This window comes from Girardinichthys multiradiatus, chromosome 4 (assembly GCF_021462225.1).
Source record: "Girardinichthys multiradiatus isolate DD_20200921_A chromosome 4, DD_fGirMul_XY1, whole genome shotgun sequence".
NCBI classification, from domain to species: Eukaryota; Metazoa; Chordata; class Actinopteri; order Cyprinodontiformes; family Goodeidae; genus Girardinichthys; species Girardinichthys multiradiatus.
Genome location: NC_061797.1, coordinates 5,528,338 through 5,553,006, shown reverse-complemented (window position 1 = coordinate 5,553,006; position 24,669 = coordinate 5,528,338). Strand labels below are relative to the sequence as shown.

Sequence of the window (24,669 nt, the reverse complement as noted above, 5' to 3'; positions counted from 1 at the left end):
CCCTGTTTGTGCGTTTGATGTTTAACATGTTGAGTCAAACCAAAATTTCTAAGAGTGTCACATAGATCTATTGCACGTCTGTCTTCAGGATTGTCCATGTGAATGTTGAAGTCTCCCACAATAATTAAACAGTCATAGTTAACACATATCACAGATAAAAGCTAATTAAAATAACTGATAAAGTTAGTTTTGGACTTAGGAGGCCTGTAAATATTCAAGAACATTGTTCGGACCGGGCTCTTTACCTGGAGAAGATGTCAGAGCCATTTGGGTCCCGTTTTTAAGAGCTCCTTTCATGTTATCAGAATCTAGTAAAGCAAAAAGAGGGCTCAGTGGGGAGATGTTAGAGTTCTGTGCGGTCTGGGTCGGGGTCTGGGGTGAGGGGGGTTTACCGGGGGTGTCGGTCTGGGTTTGGGGGAATGGGGGTATAATGGGGGGGTCCACTTCTCCTGTGGATTTTGACGGGGAGACCTTTTGTAATGACCTCTCTTTCTCAGCCAACTGGCTGATTGTTTCTGCTGGAGCTTTTGGAGGCAGCGTTATCATTGTTGTTGATACTCCATGTTCTCTGCTGAAGGTCGAAGCTGCTGGCGGATTATTTACTGAATAGACGAGATTAGATGTGAGACGTCTGGCTCCTGGCTTGTTCAAACAGAAACCATCTTGCTTGAAGAGTTGTCTTTTTTCCTAAAAAATATTAGGGTGTCGATGAAGTTCACAGGTGTGGTGGCACAGGTGGGTTTTTAATCCCATCCACAGCTGTGTTGCCCACTATTAGGGTTCTTGGTCCGGTGGGGCGCTTTTTCTCTGGCAATTTAGGAGAAGACTTGAGAATGAAGGTTGTTCTCAAACCTTTTATTGTTCTCAGAAGATGGATCATTTTCCTGGTTTTCACTCTGTAGTGGAGCAAATCTGTTTTGGAGGGGAATTCCATTATTTCCAGCTGTCTCACTCCTATCAGTTGTTGTGACAGCAGCTCGCTGTCGAAGTCTCCTTTTCCCAGGGGAAACGGGGACATTTCTCTGTAATTCTGGCCATTCTAATTTATTTAATTGCTGAGATCTTCCAGTGAGTCGTCCACCTTGATTTTTTGGGCATGCCCCTAAAACATGCCAGGGGGGTCTGCCGGTACGTTTATTCTCAGTGTTCTGATTGCCTGCTGAGTTGCTGAGCTGGCTGTCACTGTTTGGGATCACAGGCAGAGTTGAATCATCGTTGTACACCATATTCACCTCCACATTCACTTCTAGTCGGTGGATTTTAATCTCCAAAACAGCCAATTTCTGTAAAAGTTTGTCAAAGTCCTCTGTGGTGAAGGGAGGCATTTTGTGCTGATTAGCTGGCGTCAACTTGTCCTGCTTTCGAGTTCGATTATAAAAACATCAAAGTCCTTTAAAAAAAAAAATTATAATAATAATAATAATAATAATCCTTGGGAGTCGCTGGTAAGAAGTTGCTTTAGTCGAATATTTCCGTAATTTTGGCTAAGAGATAAAAAGTTAGGAGTAAAAGAATGCAAGCAAGCAGGGAGCTTAGGAGAAAAGCATCTGAGCAGGCAGAGAGGCGGAAGCAAAAGGTGTGATGGTTCAGTATGCCGTCAAAATTGAAGGCATACCGAACCAACAAGGCTGCCACAGCATCTTGCAGCGGCATGGTATTCCATCCGGTTTGCGTTTAGGTGGACCATAATTTATTTTTCAACAGGACAATGACCCCAAATACACTTCCAGGCTGTGTAAGGGCTATTTGACCAAGAAGGAGAATGATGGGGTGCTGAGCCAGATGACCTGGCCTCCACAGTCACCGTACCTGAACCCAATCAAGATGGTTTGGGGTGAGCTGGACTGCAGAGTGAAGGCAAAAGGGCTAACAAGGGCTAAGCATCTCTGGGAACTCCTTCAAGACTGTTGGAAAACCATTTCAGATGACTACCTCTTGAAGCTCATCAACAGAATGCCAAGAGTGTGCTGAGCAGTAATCAAAGCAAAAGGTGGCTACTTTGAAGAACCTAGAATATAATACATATTTTCAGTTGTTTCACACTTTTTTGTTCAGTATATAATTCCACGTGTTAATTCATAGTTTTGATGCCTTCAGTCTGAAGCTACAATATTCATAGTCATGAAAATAAAGACAACTCTTTGAATGAGAAGGTGTGTCCAAACGTTTGGTCTGTAGTGTATGTATATATATATATATATATATATATATATATATATATATATATATATATACTCATACTTGTACTCGTACTCGTCGTCTTCCGCTTTATCCAGGACCGGGTCGCGGGGGCAGCAGACCCAGCAGAGACGCAAAGACGTCCCTCTCCCCAGACACTTTCTCCAGCTCCTCCGGGGGGAGCCCAAGGCGTTCCCAGACCAGCCGGGACACATAGTCCCTCCAGCGTGTGCTGGGCCGTCCCCCGGGCCTCCTTCCGGTGGGACGTGCCTGGAACACCTCCCGAGGAAGGCGTCCAGAAGGCATCCGGTATAGATGCCCGAGCCACCTCAACTGGCTCCTCTCGATGTGGAGGAGTAGCGGCTCTACTCCGAGCCCCTCCCGGATGGCCGAGCTCCTCACCCTATCTCTAAGGGAGTGCCCAGCCACCCTACAGAGGAAGCTCATTTCCGCCGCTTTTATCCGGGATCTCGTTCTTTTGGTCATGACCCAAAGTTCATGGCCATAGGTGAGGGTAGGAACGTAGACCGACCGGTAAATCGAGAGCTTCACTTTTCGGCTCAGCTCTCTCTTCACCACAACGGACCGGCACAGCACCCCCATTACTGTGGAAGCCGCACCGATCCGTCTGTCGATCTCCCGCTCTATTCTTCCCTCACTTGTGAACAAGATCCCGAGATACTTACACTTGAGGCAGGAACTCCCCTCCAACCTGAAGAGGACAAGCCACCCTTTTCCGGTCGAGTACCATGGCCTCGGACTTGGAGGAGCTGATCGTCGTCCCAGCCGCTTCACACTCGGCTGCGAACCGCCCCAGTGCATGCTGTAGGTCTTGGCTAGAGGGGGCCAGCAGGACCACGTCATCTGCAAAAAGAAGAGACGAAATCCTCTGGTCCCCAAACCAGACCCCCTCCGGCCCTTGGCTGCGCCTAGAAATCCTGTCCATAAAAGTTATGAACAGGACCGGTGACAAAGGGAAGCCCTGCCAGAGTCCAACATGCACCAGGAACAGGTCCGACTTAGAGCCAGCAATGCGGACCAAACTCCTGCTCCACTTGTACAGAGATCGGATGGCCCCTAGTAAAGGGCCCCCGATTCCATACTCCTGGAGTACCGCCCACAGGGCATCACAAGGGACACAGTCGCATGCTTTCTCCAGGTCCACAAAACACATGTGGACCGGTTGGGCAAACTCCCATGAACCCTCGAATACCCTGTAGAGGGTATAGAGTTGGTCCAGTGTTCCACGGCCGGGACGAAAACCACACTGCTCCTCCTGAAGCCGGGTTTCGACTATCGGCCGGACTCTCCTCTCCAATACCCTGGCGTAGGCCTTACCAGGGAGGCTGAGGACTGTGATCCCCCTGTAGTTGGAACACACCCTCCTCTCACCCTTCTTATGTAGGGGACCACCACCCCAATCTGCCAATCCAGAGGCACTGTCCCCGTCCGCTATGCAATGTTGAAGAGGCGTGTCAACCATGACAGCCCCACAACATCCAAAGACTTGAGGTACTCAGGGCGGATCTCATCCGACCCCGAAGCCCTGCCACGGCGGAGCTTTTTAAACACCTCGGTGACTTCAGCCTGGGTGATGAAAGAGTCCAACCCGAGCCCCCAGCCACTCTTTCCACCAGGGAAAGGTGGAGTTTTTGCCTCTGCCACAGCCAAGGCCGCGGCATGCTTGGCCCCACGGTACCCATCAGCCGCCTCAGGAGTCCCACAAGCCAACCACAGCCGATAGGACTCCTTCTTCAGCTTGACAGAGTCCCTTACTGCCGGTGTCCACCACCGGGTTCGGGGATTGCCGCTGCGACAGGCATCGCAGACCTTACGGCCGCAGCTACGGGCAGCAGCATCGACAATAGATGCGGAGAACATGGTCCACTCGGACTCTATGTCTCCAACATCCCTCAGAATCTGGTCAAAGCTCTCCCGGAGGTGGGAGTTGAATACATCCCTGGCCAAGGGGTCCACCAGACGTTCCCAGCAGACCCTCACTATGTGCTTGGGCCTGCCAAGTCTGTCCGGCTTTCCCCTCCTCCAGCGGATCCAACTCACCACCAGGTGGTGATCAGTGGACAGCTCAGCCCCTCTCTTCACCCGAGTGTCCAAAACATGCGGCCGAAGGTCTGATGATACGACAACAATGTCGATCATTGACCTGCTGCCTTGGGTATCCTGGTGTCAAGTGCACTGATGGACACCCTTATGTTTGAACATGGTGTTCATTATGGACAATCCGTGACTAGCACAGAAGTCCAATAACAAAACTCCTCTCGGATTCAGATCAGGGAGGCCATTCCTCCCAATCACGCCTCTCCAGGTGTCACTGTCGTTTCCCACGTGGGCGTTGAAGTCCCCCAGCAGAATAATGGAGTCCCCAGGAGGGGCACTATCCAGCACCCCCGACAGGGACGCCAAGAAGGCCGGGTACTCCGCACTACCACTCGGCCCGTAGGCTGAAATGATAGTCAGAGACCTCTCCCCGACCCGAAGGCGCAAGGTAAACTCCAACACGAGATGGCTGAGCTGGGGGGCGACAAGCAAACCCACCCCAGCCGGCCGCCTCTCCCCATGGGCCACTCCAGAGAGGAAGAGAATCCAGCCCCTCTCGAGGAGATGGGTTACAGAGCCCACGCTGTGCGTGGAGGCGAGCCCGACTATTTCTAGTCGATATCTCTCGACCTCCCGCACAAGCTCAGGCTCCTTCCCCCCCAGCGAGGTGACATTCCACGTCCCTAGAGCCAGCCTAAGCATCCGGGGAACGAACCGCCGAGGTCTCCACCTTTGTCCGCCGCCCAATCCTCTTTGCACCGGTCCCTCACGGTTCCCCCTACAGGTGGTGGGCCCACTGGGGGATGGTCTTGCGTCTCTCGTTCGGGCTTGGCCCGGCCGGGTCCCGCGAGGAGCAACCCAGCCACCAGGCGCTCTCTGACAAGTCCCGACCCCAGGCCTGGCTCCAGGGTGGGACCCCAGCTCCGCCGTACCGGGCGACGTCACGTGCCTCGATTTTGTAGTCGTCATGAGGGGTTCTTGAACCGCTCTTTGTCTGACCTGTCACCTAGAGCCTGTTTGCCATGGGAGACCCTACCAGGGGCATTTAAGCCCCAGACAACATAGCCTCTAGGATCATTCGAGCACTCAAACCCCTCCACCACATTAAGGTGGCAGCTCAAGGAGGGGTGTATATATATATGCATGGGTGTGGGCTCGATTCAATTTTCCTCCCCTACCAACGGGAATGTGTCCAAGGGCTGGTGGTGCAACGATCTGTGACTAGATGCACTAATGTGTTCGCAATTGTGAATGTTGCTCCTGTGTAGAAGCACTTTAAGTGGTCAGTATTACTAGAAAAGCACTACAGTTAAATCCATTTTTATCAGCTACATGTATATGTCTTGGCTGGCATACGCTAATGCGGAAAACCCTGTCCTGACCTTTACCCTAACACTAGTGTTTGTCTACTTCAGGGTTTCATAAGGTCACGTGGTCATATTCTGTGAAGTCATACACTGACTGGGAGGGTAAACTTTGTGTAGCTGTCATCTTTCTTTCTATGTCTCCCATGGTAGCACTAAGGGCATGGACATTTGTGCCAGTTGTACAAGGGGAACATCTACTGAGTGTCAAAGTGATAGAAGAGATGCTCTTTTATCCAAACAAAAGGAAATAGCTGTCTGTCTTGCTTGCAGGTTGGAAGCAAGATGGTGGATGCTCTGGAAACTGACAGTCAGCCAACAGCCCACCCTTGGAGGCTGTTGCTCCAAGGGCACAGATATGGCCAGGCACCAGGGGAGTTTCAGAAAATATCTAGACTAGGAAGGATTTTGGGGTGAATGCTGTCATTCATGGATCACTGGAAGAGGCAGGCACCATGGACCTCAGCACACAAATAACAAAATAGCTAAAACATAGTTGTGATAAGAGTTATATTTTTGTGGAACATTAACATTATAATTTATAGGCAAAATATTTTTTTTTTGACTGAAATACATCATAATCCTAAAAGATATAAGAGGTCATGAAAACTCACAAGTATACTTGAACATATGTGAATGAGGATGAAAAAAGCAGCAATACTTTTATTTAAACATAAGGTGTCTAAATAGAATGCTGATAAACAAATTATAGTGTATGTGCAGAGATAATAGCTATTAATTAAGTTTTTAATAGGTGATACCTATAAAAAGGTAACACAAAACATTATTCAGTATTCAAAAGAAAAATACTTAAGAAGGCTGTATCCTTGTAATTATATTACACAATTATAATTTGCTGTAATAGTAAAAAGTATAAGAATGTTGTCCTTAGTTTTTTTCTGTTACAAAAATGACCTCTAATGTGTTTATATTTTTAGTAACACTCATAGATATCTGAGTGTCTGGAAACGTTCAGATAACCCATTCGCCATTCTATTTATAAAGCATACTTAAAAAAGTGTAATATACATTTTGACCTAGTGAAATATATATTTTTAACGTATGTATGTATGTGTTGGCCTGTATGAACTTTCTGGAACTTTCAAAATAAATTGCATTAACCTACTTCCAGCTCAACCCAGGAAGAGGAGGAGTCAGAGCTGAAATCTTTGATCCTAAGACACCATTCCCCCTCTGGTCGTTCTCATTCCAGCCACGGACAGCGGCTAATGGAGGGACCAGAGGTTGCGTCAGCTAAAAGCATTGTAACTCGGAGGCGAGTAAGGCTTCTGCTTCAAAGAATCCTTGGACCAAAAGTGACTACAATCACGCCAATCATATACAACAAAGTTAAGTAATCACTGTGCTGTGCATGTACCAAGCATTACTTCACATAATGGGTGTAATAATACAAGTGTGGCTTGACCTCCAGAAGCACCCCTAACCCTAAATATAGAAGATTTTTCTCCATGGCCTGGAAAAGAAGACATCGGGACTGCAGCATAGCACACCTTCCTGCAACCATGTCAATGTAGAGAGAGCTACCCCTACTGAAGTTGCTGCAATGTGCCTTTGTCATACAGTATGGCCAGGCCAGCTAAACAGCTGACCCCCTTACAGCTACTGAGATTAGCTGCAACACTAGTCCCTTTTAATACCCACACGTGGCTGACTGGGCCAGCTTTGCTTACCTTAACTCGTCCCCCAGGAAAACACTGTCTTCAGAACGGTTAACGTAAGAGGCAGTGTTTGGGCAGAGAAGATTAGTTTAGAATGAACTAATCTAAATAATGTTTGTTTAATGAGGTTTTTTGTTTGTGTTGAGAAAACTTAGCTAAGTGCTAGCAGACTAGCATAGTTAGACTTTGTGCATAGTTGTTGTTCAGTAATGTCTGAGCTTGGCTCACCCTTTTCACTTTTGTGCTAATACCACTGCCTTATTGGGCTGGTATTCACCAAACACTTAACAGACCATATTATTATTTATTAAAATACAAAATTTTAATATTAAATATTAACAAATATAATCATAATAATAATCACAACAGATGTATGTATGTATGTATGGATGGATGGATGGATGGATGGATGGATGGATGGATGGATAGATAAACAATTGTTTTTGAACATTAACAAGGAGAATCCTGTTGAAAACCTGGTTGCAGTATTGTTGCTTTGTAAAAATACTTTACACTCAGTTGAAAGTATCTTTCCTCGTTGGCTGAAAGTCTTGTGTTACCATGTTCTACCTGTAGGCTGATTTTTTCCCCATCAATTTTCTAAAAACATTTCTCTGGTCAATAAATGATTGACTATAGGAATAAATGTCACAGCATGCATGTGAAGAACTGCCCACAATTGTTCCCTGCACCTTCCACAACATCAGGCATCCTAGGCTTCAGCCAAGATGGCGCCGACGATGGCAGCCTCAGAGCTTCGTTCTCTCTTTGTTTTTGTATTTTGTGTGTTTTTATGTTTTTCGAGCCACAGTACTGTGGTCTCAGGCCACAATTATGTGGTCTCATTCAGTAGAGAGGAACTTCTCAACTTCAGAGAGTCCTCTCTTGGGATTTTTTCACCATCTTTCATCGATCCAAGGTTCACTGAGCTCCTGGCAAGCAGAGCTGCGGCACTATACAGGATACTGCGCCGAAAGCGTCAGAGGGGAAAGCATGCTGGCGTGCTGGTAAAGCTCCACAAAAGAGGACTTCGCACACCACTGCCTTCAATCCACCTGGCAAATGTCTGTTCTCTAAGCAACAAGATGGACAAGCTGCTTCTTCTCACCGGTAAAAACACGGACCTCCGCGGATCAGCGGTTCTCTGCTTCACCGAGACATGGCTGAGTGAAAACATCCCGCACCGCGCACTGCTGTTGCCAAACTTCCAGCTGTTCAGAGCGGATTGCAGCGCGGACCTATCGGGGAGCTTCCAAACCCAAGGTTCACACTGTTAAAAAGTGAACTGAGGAATCAAAGCAGATGCTACAAGCCTGCTTTGAATGCACAGACTGGATTGTTTTTGAAACCACAGCCACTGACTTAAACCAACTAACTGATGTGGTGACATCATACATCAGTTTCTGTGAGGACATGTGTGTGCAGACCAAGACCTTCTGCACCTTTGGGAACAACAAGCCATTGTTTACTCCACATCTCAGGAACCTGCGCAGGGAAAAGGAAGAAGCTCACAGCAGTGGAGATTGGGGACGGTACAGGCAGGCCAGGAACAAACTAACAAAGGAGATCAAAGCAGCCAAGAGAAGCTACAGTGAGAAGCTGAAAAACAGCTTTTCTACTGGTGACACTTTGGCTGTATGGACTGGTTTGAGAAACCTGACTGCCTACAGGAGCCCCCCCCACCTTTCCTGAACAGAGTCCTCGCCTGGCCAACCATCTGAATGGCATCTACTGCAGACATGACAAGAAGCCATTCACACCTCAAACCTCCACATCCCATTCAGGAACAAATTCCTCCCATAAAGTAACCAACCCCCTACCTTCAGATTCTCTGCCTGCACTAAAGATCTCCGAGGATGATGTAAACAGGCTCTTTCAGCTCATGAAAACAAAGAAAGCTGGAGGACCTGATAACGTCTCCCCATCATGCCTGAAAGCCTGCGCTAATCAACTCGCTCCGATCTTCAGCCGGATCTTCAACAAGTCACTGGAGACGTGTGAGGTCCCCTCCTGCTTCAAACGATCTACCATCATCCCAGTGCCCAAGAAACCCACCATCCTAGGATTAAATGACTACAGGCCTGTAGTCCTGATGTCTGTGGTCATGAAATCCTTTGAGCGGCTGGTGTTGAAGCACCTGAAAGACATCACAGGCCCCCTGCTGGACCCCCTGCAGTTTGCTTACCGAGCAAACAGGTCAGCAGATGATGCTGTTAACTTAGGTCTACACTTCATCCTGCAACACCCAGGGACATACGCCAGGATCCTGTTTGTAGACTTCAGCTCGGCCTTCAACACCATCATACCAGACATCCTCCACCAGAAGCTCACCCAGCTCAACGTCCCAGCCTCCACCTGTCAGTGGATCAACAGCTTCCTGACGGACCGGCAGCAGCAGGTGAGACTGGGGAGCATCTTCTCTCGAACCAGACCAATAAAAACTGGTGCTCCCCAGGGGTGTGTTCTATGCCCACTCCTCTTCTCCCTGTACACAAATGACTGCACCTCAGCGGACTCGTCTGTGAAACTCCTTAAGTTTGCAGATGACACCACTGTCATTGGACTGATCCGGGATGGTGATGAGTCTGCATACAGACAGCAGGTGGATCGGCTGGTTCACTGATGCGGTCAGAACTACCTTGAACTCAACCCACTCAAGACTGTGGAAATGATGGTGGACTTTCGGAGAACAACACCCCCATACACCCCCCTCACCATCCTCAACAACACTGTATCGGCCATGGATCACTTCAGGTTCTTAAGAACCACCATCTCTGAGGACCTGAGATGGTCTTCACACATAGACACTGTTTGAAAGAAGGCTCAGCAGAGACTGTACTTCCTGAGGCAACTCAAGAAGTGCAACCTTCCACAGGAGCTACTGGTCATCTTCTACACTGCCGTCATTCAGTCTGTCCTGTCTTCATCCATCTCAGTGTGGTTTGGCTCATCCACAATACCGGACAGGTGCAGACTGCAACTAGTAAGGAATGCAGAGAGAATAATCAGGTTTGACCTTCCCTCCATCGAGGACTTATACAGGTCTAGGGTCAGGAAAAGAGCTGCTAAAATCTCTGCAGACCCCACACACCTTGCACATAAACTGTTCAGAGCTTTACCTTCAGGCCGCTGCTACAGAGCACTGTTCGCTAAAACCAGCTGCCACAGAGACAGTTTCTTCCCCCAGGCTGTTTCTCTGTTGAACATCCAATAGAGTACAAAACAACAGCATACAGATGTTGCAAATGCACCTTTTTATTTATATATGTGTATATTGTTCATTGTAAATATGTATATTCTGTAATGCAAAAACAAAACCAAAGAGCAAAGTGTACTGGAGTCAAATTCCTTGTTTGTATGTACAAACTTGCCAATAAAGCTGATTCTGATTCTTTAGGACCCATAGTAAGATAAAGGTGTAAACAAATTGGATGAGTGGAATCACTTTTAAAGCGGTTTTAAAACATACACAAATTATGAAAATATGCAGAACAAAATTTTTTGCATTATATAATATTGCTAGGGCCAGTTGCAGTAGCTAGCAGTGGTAGCAGTAGCACCTGATTTATACGCATGTTGACAGTGTATGTATATTGTAAGGAATATGATTATTGATTAATTAATATTCATCAAGAATTACAATTTAAAATAATAATTTGAAAAATATTAATTTCTTAACCAAAAATCATCACTTACGAATATAAATCAGAGATGTCCTCTGGTGCTGTGATTATGGGCTCAAAGCTCTTTAATAATTACAAATTATTAATAATTAACCAAAACCACAAACTGTCACTGTTTATTCAACCGCTTCACTGAAGGTGGGGGAACTTCGAACTTGTTTTGACGGATAAATCCCTTCAAGAATTTTTGAGGACAAAAATATCGAGGCACGTGATGTCGCCCGGTACGGCGGAGCCGGGGTCCCACCCTGGAGCCAGGCATGGGGTCGGGACTTGCCGGAGAGCGCCTGGTGGCCGGGTTGCTCCACGCGGGACCCAGCCGGGCCAAGCCCAAACGAGAGACGTGAGGCCATCCCCCAGTGGGCCCACCACCTGCAGGGGGAACCGTAAGGGACCGGTGAAAAGAGGATTGGGCGGCGGACGAAGGTGGAGACCTCGGCGGCCCGATCCCCGGATGCTAAGGCTGGCTCTAGGGACGTGGAATGTCACCTCGCTGGGGGGGGAAGGAGCCTGAGCCTGTTCAGGAGGTCGAGAGATATCGACTAGAAATAGTCGGGCTCGCCTCCACGCACAGCGTGGGCTCTGGAACCCATCTCCTTGAGAGGGGTTGGACTCTCTTCTACTCTGGAGTGGCCCACGGGGAGAGGCGGCGGGCTAGTGTGGGCTTGCTTGTTGCCCCCCAGCTCAGCCGTCTCGTGTTGGGGTTTACCCCAGTGGATGAGAGGGTTGTATCCTTGCGCCTTCGGGTTGGGGATAGGTCTCTGACTGTCGTCTCGGCCTATGGGCCGAGCGGTAGTGCGGAGTATCCGGCCTTCTTGGTGTCCCTTTCGGGGGTGCTGGATAGTGCCCCTCCCGGGGACTCCATAATTCTGCTAGGGGACTTCAACACCCACGTGGGAAACGACAGTGACACCTGGAGAGGCGTGATCGGGAGGAATGACCTCCCCGATCTGAATCCGAGCGGTGTTGTGTTATTGGACTTCTGTGCTAGTCACGGATTGTCCATAATGAACACCATGTTCAAACATAAGGGTGTCCATCAGTGCACTTGGCACCAGGACACCCTAGGCAGGAGGTCGATCATCGACTTTGTTGTCGTATTGTCAGAACTTCGGCCGCATTTTATGGACACTCGGGTGAAGAGAGGGGCTGAGCTGTCCACTGGTCACCACCTGGTGGTGAGTTGGATCCGCTGGAGGAGGAGAAAGCCAGACAGACTTGGCAGGCCCAAGCGCATAGTGAGGGTCTGATGGGAACGCCTGGCGGAGCCCTCGGCCAAGGATGTATTCAACTCCCACCTCCGGGAGAGCTTTGACCAGATCCTGGGGGATGTTGGAGATATAGAGTCCGAGTGGACCATGTTCTCCGCATCTATTGTCGATGCTGCTGCCCGTAGTGCGCCCGTAAGGTCTGCGGTGCCTGTCGCAGCTGCAATCCCAGAACCCGATGGTGGACACCGGCAGTAAGGGATGCTGTCAAGCTGAAGAAGGAGTCCTATCGGCTGTGGTTGGCTTGTGGGAATCCTGAGGCGGCTGACGGGTACCGTGAGGCCAAGCGTGCTGCGGCCTGGGCTGTGGCAGAGGCAAAAACTCGGGCCTGGGAGGAGTTCGGTGAGGCCATGGAGAAGGACTACCGGTTGGCCTCGAAGTGATTCTGGCAAACCGTCCGGCGCCTCAGGAGGGGGAAGCAATGCTTCGCCAACACTGTTTATAGTGGGGGTGGGAGGCTGCTGACCTCGACTAAGGACATTATCGGGCGGTGGAAGGAGTACTTCGAGGATCTCCTCAATCCTGCCATCAGGCATTCCGTGGTGGAAACAGAAGCTGGGGACTCGGGGTTGGATTCTTTGATCACCCAGGCTGAAGTCACCGAGGTGGTTAAAAAGCTCCGCAGTGGCAAGGCTACGGGAGTGGATGACATCCGCCCTGAGTACCTCAAATCTCTTGATGTTTTCGGATTGTCGTGGCTGACACACCTCTTCAACATTGCGTGGTGGTCGGGGACAGTGCCTCTGGACTGGCAGACTGGGGTGGTGGTCCCCCTTCATAAGAAGGTGGACTGGAGGGTGTGTTCCAACTACGGGGGGATCACACTCCTCAGCCTCCCTGGTAAGGCCTACGCCAGGGTATTGGAGAGGAGAGTCCGGCCGATAGTCGAACCTTGGCTTCAGGAGGAGCATGTGGTCTTCGTCCCGGCCGTGGAACACTGTACCAGCTCTATACCCTCTACAGGATACTCGAGAGTTCATGGGAGTTTGCCCAACCGGTTCACATGTGTTTTGTGGACCTGGAGAAGGCATTCGACTGTGTCCCTCATGATGCCCTGTGGGCGGTGCTCCAGGAGTATGGAATCGGGGGCCCTTTATTAGGGGCCATCGGGTCCCTGTACGAGCGGAGCAGGAGTTTGGTCCGCATTGCCGGCACTAAGTCGGACCTGTTCCCGGTGCATGTTGGACTCCGGCAGAGCTGCCCTTTGTCACCGGTCCTGTTCATAACTTTTATGGACAGGATTTCTAGACGCAGCCAAGGACCGGAGGGGGTTTGGTTTGTGGACCAGTGGATTTCGTCTCTTCTTTTTGCAGATGACTGCTGCCCCCCCTCTAGCCAAGACTTCATTGGGAGGTGTTCCAGGCACGTCCCACCGGGAGGAGGCCCAGGGGATGGCCCAGGACACGCTGGAGGGACTATGTTTCTCGGCTGGCCTGGGAACGCCTTGGGCTCCCCCCGGAGGAGCTGGAGGAGGTGTCTGGTGAGAGGGACGCCTGGGCGTCTCTGCTGAGTCTGCTGCCCTCGCGACCCGGTCCCGGATAAGCGGAAGACGACGAGTACACGGACGAGTACAAACTGTCACTGTTTATTCAACCGCTTCACCGAAGGTTGGAGGAACTTCGACCTTGTTTTGACAGATAAATCTCTCTTGCACGAAATAAACACAAACGCTTAACTTAATATATATGAAGATTTATTGAAGCCAAATAATCCTGATATACCATTATTCTGGTCCAAAAACCATCACCTAACTAACAAGCACAGTTCTACACAAAGGGAATAACAATGACTACCTAACAATAATAATAAAAGAAAAATATATATATGCATTTAGTGTCTATTAAGATCAAACCAGCCGTTTATGGACAAAATGTGTAATTTGGGTTAAATGGAAAGAAATCCTCCTGTCGTGTTGATGTCTCGATCGCAGCGATCAGCTGATGAAACGGTAGCGCCACGCCCCTTTAGCCACAACCAGCTGATCGCCCCAAATCTTGACAACGGGTCATAAAACTTATGAGGCGGGAACCCAGTGGAAAATTTCCAGCAATAAAACTGGAACAAAGAGTGGTCGGGTGAGGCCCAGACTGCAGTTGCTTTGAATGAAAAACTTTTAAAAGTCCAACTTCGAACTCCTGGCTGATTTGGAATCAGCCGGACAAAACATTAACCACGCATGATTCAGCAACGCTTGCGCAGCAAATAAAAATACAGCTCAGCATAACATAATTCAATCAGTATTGCATGCAACAAGTTAATACCTTAGATTAACTACTGGTGATCCTACATCACCTTAACTGCCTCATCCTGCCCAGACCTCTAAATGCACCTATCCGGTTTTATGAAAAGAACTAAATCACTTTGAAGTTGATTTCTTCTCTCCACCGGTTGAGGATGGATCGGGTCTGAAGAAAAGGAGGGGAGGGGGATCACGCGTCCGTGATCAAATTAAGGGAAAAAAAACCGGTAACTTCTCATCCGTCCACGAGGGGAAAATATGAAGAACCTTTAGTCGACTGCGTACACAAAGAGGAAACTCTTCTCCTTGGACATAGAACTTCTGTAGGTTTTCACCTGTGCCGGTTGTGGCGGGGTCTTCAATCGGCAAATAAATCCTCTGATCTTCTCGTATCAGACAGATTTCCGGCTTTCAAGCTCTTCTGGGAATGGCCTTGTGGAGCACCAGAAATGCGCCTTCTATACGCTGTCCTGCGACAGGCGGGAAATGGCCCCAAAACTCTCCATCTCAGCCGGTTTATACTTCCAGTGACGTCAGGGCTGCGACGTCTGTTGAGCTGCGCATGTCAAAATGTGCGACCAAAATGGCTGGCCCCAACAATATATTTGTGGACGTCTGGATCTATGTCCAGGATATTGTCAGTGTAGTGACATAGTGTCGAAGAGAGCAGTCTGTACGACAGGGGGTGTCACAGGCATGAGTGGGGAGATAATCAGACAGAAAAGATAAGAAAGAGGAAGGTGCAGGTCAGTGTAGAAGAACAATGACAACATGTCTTTCTGGGTTGACTAAAATACAGCACCACCAAATTAGAATATTTACAAATGCCAATATTCGCCTGTAAAGGTGTTTGAGTTTCCTTATATGTTTCTCTGCATTTCCTTGTTTATGTTCTTTAGCTTCTGCTATTTTAGTTCATCCCATTATTTACTTATTTATTGTATTTCTGTACATTTAGAGTTCTGTTAGATTCTTTCCAGTGTTTCGGTGTTCCTGCTCATCTGTGCTTATTAACCTCACTCCTTCAGTTGCTCCATATTTTCCCTGCCACCAGCTTCTGCACCATTCATCTGATAAGCTTTTCTACTTCAATGGTCATTTCTCTACCCTGCCTCTGTATTTAAACTCTGTTTTTCATTGTTCACCACTGGATCCCACTGTTTACCTTTCTGCTACATGCCCAAAATGGTCTGTAATCACCTCTGTAAGTTATATCAATTCTGTTATTAAATACTTCTACTCACCATGCGGCTATCCAAGTGAGCAGGAACATTCCTACAGGCAGACCAGGATGCAAGAAGGTCTAGTAGAGCAGGGACTGCTAAGGAAGATACATGGACACCTTTAAGACCTAGCCTCTCAGGCCAAAGAACCAGGAAGGCAGTTGCCATTTGGAGTCACGTAGAGGAACATTTAGCAAGAACCCTTTTGAACTTCTGAACCCGTTTGATTGCAGCAGGGAGAGAGGCAGGTGGCAGAATTAGCTTGATAACTGTACGAGAAGCATATGCCATTTGACATTATAAAGGACTTTAGTAGGTAGAGGTACTGTGAGTCCTTCTCAAAGCTCTCATAACCTTGCTCTAGCAGGTTTCTTATGTTTATAGGACAATTCATAAATTCCTTTCAGTGATTTCTAAGGTTCAAATTCCTAAACTATGATTAAAAATTATGAAGATTTGAGAATTCTTAAAAAACAAGAAATGCTTCCTTGAACAGGTCCTTCTCAAAATATTAGCATATTGTGATAAAGTTAATTATTTTCCATAATGTCATGATGAAAATTTAACATTCAAATATTTTAGATTCATTGCACACTAACTGGCATATTTCAGGTCTTTTATTGTGTTAATACAGATGATTTTGGCATACAGCTCATGAAAACCCAAAATTCCTATCTCACAAAATTAGCATATTTCATCCGACCAATAAAAGAAAAGTGTTTTTAATACAAAAAACGTCAACCTTCAAATAATCATGTACAGTTATGCACTCAATACTTGGTCGAGAATCCTTTTGCAGAAATGACTGCTTCAATGCGGCGTGGCATGCAGGCAATCAGCCTGTGGCACTGCTGAGGTCTTATGGAGGCCCAGGATGCTCCGATTGAGCACAGTGATACCATGGTCAGTAAACCATTTACCAGTGGTTTTGGCACTGTGAGCAGGTGCCAGGTCGTGCTGAAAAATGAAATCTTCATCTCCATAAAGCTTTTCAGCAGATGGAAGCATGAAGTGCTCCAAAATCTCCTGATAGCTAGCTGCATTGACCCTGCCCTTGATAAAACACAGTGGACCAACACCAGCAGCTGACACGGCACCCCAGACCATCACTGACTGTGGGTACTTGACACTGGACTTCTGGCATTTTGGCATTTCCTTCTCCCCAGTCTTCCTCCAGACTCTGGCACCTTGATTTCCGAATGACATGCAGAATTTGCTTTCATCCGAAAAAAGTATTTTGGACCACTGAGCAACAGTCCAGTGCTGCTTCTCTGTAGCCCAGGTCAGGCGCTTCTGCCGCTGTTTCTGGTTCAAAAGTGGCTTGACCTGGGGAATGCGGCACTTGTAGCCAATTTCCTGCACACACCTGTGCACGGCGGCTCTGGATGTTTCTACTCCAGACTCAGTCCACTGCTTCCGCAGGTCCCCCAAGGTCTGGAATCGGCCCTTCTCCACAATCTTCCTCAGGGTCCGGTCACCTCTTCTCGTTGTGCAGCGTTTTCTGCCACACTTTTTCCTTCCCACAGACTTCCCACTGAGGTGCCTTGATACAGCACTCTGGGAACAGCCTATTCGTTCAGAAATTTCTTTCTGTGTCTTACCCTCTTGCTTGAGGGTGTCAATAGTGGCCTTCTGGACAGCAGACAGGTCGGCAGTCTTACCCATGATTGGGGTTTTGAGTGATGAACCAGGCTGGGAGTTTTAAAGGCCTCAGGAATCTTTTGCAGGTGTTTAGAGTTAACTCGATTCAGATGATTGGGTTCATAGCTCATTTAGAGACCCTTTTAATGATACGCTAATTTTGTGAGACAGGAATTTTGGGTTTTCATGAGCTGTATGCCAAAATCATCCGTATTAAGACAATAAAAGACCTGAAATATTTCAGTTAGTGTGCAATGACCATCAAGGCCATAATCATTTTCAAACAATTTAGAGACCATCTTTCTTAGTGAAGAACAGTTATAAGCTAAAAAGCTTGCATGACATTGACCAGTCTTCACAGTAGTAGTTCAGCCCAAGACTGTTACTCCTCTGAGTCACAGGACAAGAAGTCAACTATGACATGATTTTGTCCTGGTGTTGGGATCCCAGCCATGGGTTACAACATTAAAGGCCAGTAAAATGTTTTCTGGAATTTTCTAAATAAATCACAGTAACCTACTCCAAACTCAGCACAGGAACAGAAGGAGAGTGGACTTCCCGTGATGTCACAGTTTGAATAAAAACCCCGCGTTCCAACAAACAGGTCTCTTTCCATGCCGATTCCAGATGGGAACTGGACAGGAAAGGCACCAAACACACGCATGTGTCCTTGCTGGCAAGCAGACATGACTCTTCATCTTGGATCCAAATGTAACTACAGTCGCATGCAACAAAGGTAAGTAATATTTGCTGTTCGAGTATCCTGCATTTATTCATATAAAGGTGTAATGAGACAAGCGTGACTTGACTTTTCCACTGAGGCTTTCCAGAAGCAGCCCTAATCTAAGCGGATTTCCCCCACGGCCTGGAAAAGAAGGCCGGGACCGCATCGCACGCCTTCCTTCGTGCATGTCCAGGTAGTGAAAGCTACGCTGCCAAATCGTGGCTACTCAAGGAGACGAACATGCCTTTGTCGTATGGTTCGGCTGTGCCAGCTATAAGCCCTTCCCCACAGCTACGGAGGTTAGCTGCAAGTTAACCCTTTGTTTACCCACACGTGGATGTTTTCCTCAACGCCCAGGACAACTTCTCTTCAGCACGGTTCACGTAAGAGGTAGTGTTTGGGCAGAGAAGATTAGTTTCAGCTAAATAATGTTCGTTTAATGATGTTTGTTTTTGTGAGTCCGATCAGGGTGGTGTCGTCCGCAAACTTCAGAAGCTTGACAGACTGGTGACTGGAGGTGCAGCTGTTGGTGTACAGGGAGAAGAGCAAAGGAGAGAGAACACCGCCTTGGGGGGAACCGGTATAAAAAAATAAATAAATGTGGGTAATAAAAACAAAAACAAAAATTCAAAAACAGGCAGTTTTAGACATGTAAAAAGTAGTTTATTACATTTTTAAGTAAAAACACAAGAAATCTCCACTTTTGCAGATGGTGCCCAATTGTGCCGAAATGTGCCATATGGTGCCAAAAGGAAAAACGGCTATGAATGTCTTTACTAAAACCTCTGTAACGTTGCTTTCGTTTACCTCAGCTGCATGAAACTTTTCACAGGTAATGTCCACAAGTGGATTTAGGGTTTTCTAAAGTATGTAGCCTGGTTCATATTTCTAAAAGGTTTATATACTGTACAATGCAGGAACAATTCTGGTGAGGGAAAAAAAAATCATTTTTTTCTGTGTGCCATCCTCATTATCTCTGAAACAATAGCTACAACTGTGATATTTAAACTTCTGATTGAATCTCTAGAGTGTTAGGTTTAATTTGACACCAAGCTTATTTAAATAGAGTCTGTAGTTGCTTGTAAAGAGCTTGTTGATTGAAATATGTTTGACTTTGAGTTGACTTATTTCTTTTAATAAATTCTTGTATTTTAAGAAATTGTGTGAATTCATTCTGTGTGTGCAGAGTTTTGCCGTTCTATAATGCCAGAGCTTGGCTCATCCCTTTCAATTTTGTCCTAATACCACCACCTTATTGGGCTGGTGTTCACAGGACGACCTTTAACAGACCAAATTATTATTTAATAAAATATTAAAATAAATAATATATTCATAATCACTACACTGGTCTATACTGAACCTGAAAACAAAAAGGCTGGAGAGATAGGTACCATCCTGTTATTAGTGTCTTTCATATTGTCGGTCCATTGCAAAGCATGATGATCAGTCTCAAGTACAAATTCCTTTCCAATGAGATAATATCTCAATATGTCTAAGGCCCATTTAATAGCCAATGCTTCCTTTTCAATAGCTGAGTACCTTCTATCTCTTGGAAACAGTTTCCGGCTGATGTACTGAACTGGCAACTGTTCTTTCTCTCCTTGCAGCAAAACAACTCCCAGACCAACATCAGATGCATCCGTTTGTACTGTAAAGGGAAGGCTGAGACCTGGACACTGCAAAAAGGGTATTTGACACATACGTGTTGGACCACTTGTTTGCTGAGTATTGGATTATCTGCACGTTGTTGGACGTCACTGTGCCCCTCCAATGGCATCGGGCCATTTTGTACCCAGGACAGCCCGCTCCTACATATCCCATCGAACATCCCCAGTCTGACGTCACAGGGTGCTATATAGGAGGCGCTCATGTTTGAAAACTTGCCTTCTGCTAGAAATCATCTGGTGATTGAAGCGCGTCACTTTAAGAGAAGAATTCTGTGCAGAGTTTCATTCATTCTTTCTCGTTGGACAACGATCCATTCATAACTGAAGTCTCTGGACTAAGAAGGCCAGAGATTTCACTTTGCCGATCGAAGACGTGAGTTAACACGTAACTGGAGACATGGAGTTTCGGAGAGACGAACCGCTACCGTGTTTCATTTTCAAGTTGACTTTGATGGTCAGATCATATTTTTCCTTTTTGTCAAGAAGACCAAAGGACAAAGACTGACCGTTCCCCTGAAGTTAATTGTGGACGCACATTAACTTAATCCCACTTTTCCTCGCTCGAATTCCCTCACTCGGAAGAAGACGACACAAGTAAAACCCATTTTTTTTTATTTCTCTATTAGAAGGCCTGGGCAGGGTCAGAGGTTGTAGAAGCGATCAGAATCGCTGGTTAGGATCTCATGTGTTCTGAATAATATGTGCATGTAACCTTGCTTGTTGAAACTTTGATGTGTTATGTAATATCGGGATCCGCCGTGTCCCCCAGAGCTGTTTGTGTTTACTATCTGAACGCGGGTGCGTTGCAAGACTGGACTGTTAAAACGACCTCATGGTAAAATTCTCCATTTTACCTTTGTCTTCAATCTCACTGTGCTAGCTTGCCGCCAAAAGTTATCAATCCTTTGTGGTCAGGAGTTAGGGGGAAGTTTTATGATCAGAAGACCATAAGGACAGTCGGAGCTGCTCTCCAACCCCCACCACTCGCCACCACTCATATCCCCCTCTCCCTTCGTCTGTAGTGCCATAAACCGCTGGTTGACTCAATACATACCCACTACCGTTTGTTGATTTTGCTTATTTAGATGTGTTACCCCTGTGTTTGTAGAATTTTGCATGTTGAGTAGGTGAAAATTAATAAATATTCACATAGATAAAGAGAGAGCATTTGGTGTTTCATTGTGTGCAAAAAGTGATGTGTCAGTCAAAATAAGGTTCAAGTTCCACACGTTTCGGCAGAAACGGTCGATTAAACAGTGACATCTCCGGCAATAGTTATTAATTATTACGGAGTATTTAACGGTTGTAATTGTCAGAGGCGTTGAGCCACAATTACAACACCAGAAACATCTCCGGTCTCGATTCGTAAATGAGGATTTATGTTTAAGAAATTGATTTTGTCAGATTATGATTTGTAATTATAATTATTGATCAAGATTATTCAATCAATAATCATAAACCCAACAGACGGTTCTTCAAATCACTTTATGCATTCTCGGCCTCTTTAGTTCACTTGATCTGTCATAGTTTTAGTAAGATGTTTGACCAACATGCAGATAACCACTCAGGAGAGAATCATAAAGATTTTAAGATGTTTATTGCACAACAAAGTGAAAACTCAGATCTGGAACCGGGAACCGCCAACTGCACAAAAGAAAGGGAAACGGGTGAGTAGGTATTGGTAGGGGGGAAATGTAAAGCAGTAGCTAAGCTTCTGTCTTACTATAAGTATGAAGAGGGAACCGCCAGTGGGAAAAGATTTGTGGCGTCTGGGAGCTTGGTACGGGAAGGTCCTCTTGACTTTTTCTGGAGGTAGGTGAGGTTTGGTCTTTTCGCCATAAAGGGTAGACAGGTACTTAGAGAGGAACACAGGTGAAGGAGGCTTTCTGGAGGGCATGTGGAGAGTGAGGTTGCTGATAACTTGGGCTGGTTGGTCGTTGATCCAGGAAGTTGCCAGCCAGGATGACTCCAGGAAGATAACTAGATGCTTGGGTCTTGAAGTCCAGGAAGATAACCAGGTTACTAAGAGTCCCCTTGATCCAATGAAAGGAAGGACTGTGCAGTCTGAACCTGAGAAGGAGCACACAAAGGTAAGTTGAAGCACTTAGAGAAACTATAATCAAAGCTTAGGAGTCTTGGCGTGAGTCTGTACCACTGAAGACTAATACTCAGGCACTGAAGTGCTGGCAGCCTGCAGCTTAAAAACACCCAAGAGCAATCAGGGAATGACAAACACCTGCTCCTTCATTACCTGGTGCTCCAGTGCCCTCTAGTGGCCAAGCAAAGTTAATAGCAGGCAAAACACAAACAGAAAATTCCCAGACTCCGACATGATCTTTTGTAGGACTAGATTTTCTAGTCATGTCAGTTAGTACAGCAGCTCTTGAAAAAAAGTTGGAAATTAGTCTATGGTAGCAACCCACTAACCCCAAGACAGATCAACCTTGTCTTAGTAAAAGCAAGGTGTTTCAAATGATCTTCCCATGTTCGAATGAAAACAGCAATGTCATCAATGTATGCAGCTGCATCATGCTCTGCAGCTCTCAAAACATCAACCATCAAACCTTTGAAATGATGCTGGTGCTCCATGCAAACCAAAGGGCAACACTGTGAATCTGATGAATCCACTTGATACTCTAAATGCTGTTATGTCCTTTGAAGATTTTGTCAAGGAAACTTGCCAACATCCCCTACAGAGGTCAAGGGTTGTCAGAAAGTTAGCATTTCCCAAGCGATCATTCAGTTAATTGACCCTCGACGTTGGATTCGGATCAAAAGCAGACACAGAATTCCACTTAGAAAAGTTTACCCAAAATCTAAGTTTGTATCATCTTAATTAGGATCAAGCACAACAGTGCTACACCACTAACTCTGTGAAGGCTTGATGATTCCTGTAGCCAGCATCTCCTCAAGCTCGCTTTTTAGCTCAGGCAATAGTTTAGCTGGGTTGCGTCAAGTAGCACCTCTGACTGGCTGCGTCCCTGGCTCTTGGTCTGAAGAATGGATAGTAATCATGTGTTCCATGAGGTGTACACGACCTGGCTTCAGACTGAAAAGCTTTTCAGTCATAAGAGATTGCACCTTACTGTATGTCTATCTGGTGCCAAATGATGAAGATCTGGAGACACAGTTTCAGCAGCTGAAGAAGGAAAATACTGCTACTGCGGTTTGTCCCCATCCAGAACTGTGCATGCCCATATAGAAGTCAAGTTATGTGGCTGGTCCGTCCATTCCTATAAAAGATTGACAGGAAATACTTGATGGTTCTTCCGATGGTCTGGCAAATAAAGCTCATATGTGACTGGGCCTGTCTTTATTTCATATGGCCCCTGCCACTTTGCAAGAATACTTCTCTCTGAAGTTGGCAGTAGTAAAATAATGTTTTGACTCTCATGGGAAATTCTTCTTGACACAATCATATCTCTGCTTCTGCAGTTGCTGTGCATGAACCAAGGTATTGTTGGCAAGTTCTTGAAACCTTTCCAATTTGTCTCATTTTCAGGACATGTGAGAGTTCACTCCATCTCTGCTCTGACATAGAACCCTCCCAAGCTTCTTTCAGAAGATCCATTGGACCTCTGACAGAAAGCCCATAGAGCAACTGAAATTGTGAAAACCCAGTAGATGTTTGTGAAACCTCTATAGGCAAATAACAGAAATAGAAGTGATCCCAGTCTGACCCTGTGTCATTCCCAAACTTCCTTAGCATTGATTTACAGGTCTTGTTAAATCTCTGTGGATGAAAGGGACTGGCCTTGACACCTTGAATTCCTAGCAAACTGTACAATTTATTGAGTAGCTTTGAAGTGAAGTTGGTGCCCTAGGGCCTCATGTACAAAAGAGTGCGAAGCTTTCATACTAAAAGTTTGTGATAGGGAGAAATTCTAAAACTTGCGGGGCAAAAACAATTCAGATGTACCAAACTGTGCACAGTCACGGCACATATTGCCTTTATACATCCCAGTTAGCGGTGAATTTTGCACAGCTGCACGTGCCTCTGGAACCGCCCGGTTACTGCCCATAAATATATATGCAAAGTAGTGTAAATAGCCGGAAGTCACCTGGTATAAGTAATATATTTAAAAAATTGAGTGGCAGAAGGTTAATGCTGTTAACACGGTAGGAGCTGAATTACGATCCATGGCCGGAATAAAAGTTATTAAGCAATTTAGACTTTGTGTTAAATCCAAACGATGCTATCTAGCTTCTGCATTGAGCTCAATTATAGTTAGTGTGAATATTTATCCTATATTTCTATTAGGAAGACTATCACCACACAAGCGATGCGGAGAACTTTATATCTTTTAAACCATTCAGGACCATCTCATAAAAAAGCAGACAAACAAAAAACTTCACCTTTGAAGCCAGCCATTGTGCATGGAGCCCGCTCAAAGTTTGTTCCCAACACAACTATTATAATTAGAATAATTGTAATTATTATCATAGTATAAAGGAATCATCAGTTGAGGAGGCCAACGTGCCATTGCGTTTGTGGGACACATTTACTCATCACAAATAGGTTGCACATAAATTGAATGAAGATGCATTCTATTCTATTCACAAAAAGAAATTCATTTACAGATGGTGTCCTTAAAGCGGTCCATAGCTCTGGTTACATTTAGAAACTGGCAAATTGCTGCAAATTGCAATTTAATGTTTACCATTTTAGCCAAAGTTTAGGGGAAGTTAATATATATCTGAGTAACATAAAGATGAGGCCATCCCATATGGCTGGCATGGCCCGGCTCAGGGATGACTGTTAAATAAATATAGAGACTTGTAAAAGTATTCAAACCCCTTCAACATTTCCACATATTGTCACATTACAGCCACAAACATAAATATATATTTTATTGGAATTTTACGTTAAAGACCAACACATATTGGTATACAATTGTGAAGTGGAACAAAAAATATACATGATTTAAAAGATTTTTTACAAATA

General features: G+C 46.1%; 1 protein-coding gene across 3 annotated transcripts in view; it reads right to left on the bottom strand.

The window, feature by feature from the left end:
- Positions 1-21,302: 21,302 nt before the first annotated feature.
- LOC124866711 overlaps positions 21,303-24,669 on the bottom strand; it is a 62,005-nt gene continuing 58,638 nt past the window's right edge. For 2 of the 3 annotated variants that reach the window (XR_007037886.1, XR_007037885.1), the window contains 2 exons: positions 21,448-21,794; positions 21,303-21,368 (listed from right to left, as the gene is read on the bottom strand). Coding sequence is in view for 1 of the 3 variants with exons in the window: in XM_047362618.1 (XP_047218574.1) it covers positions 21,747-21,794 (48 nt within the window). In the remaining 2 variants the exon portion in view is untranslated. Of the gene's footprint in view, positions 21,795-24,669 lie in introns of all 3 variants that reach the window. The other variant, XM_047362618.1, reaches the window with a different exon arrangement.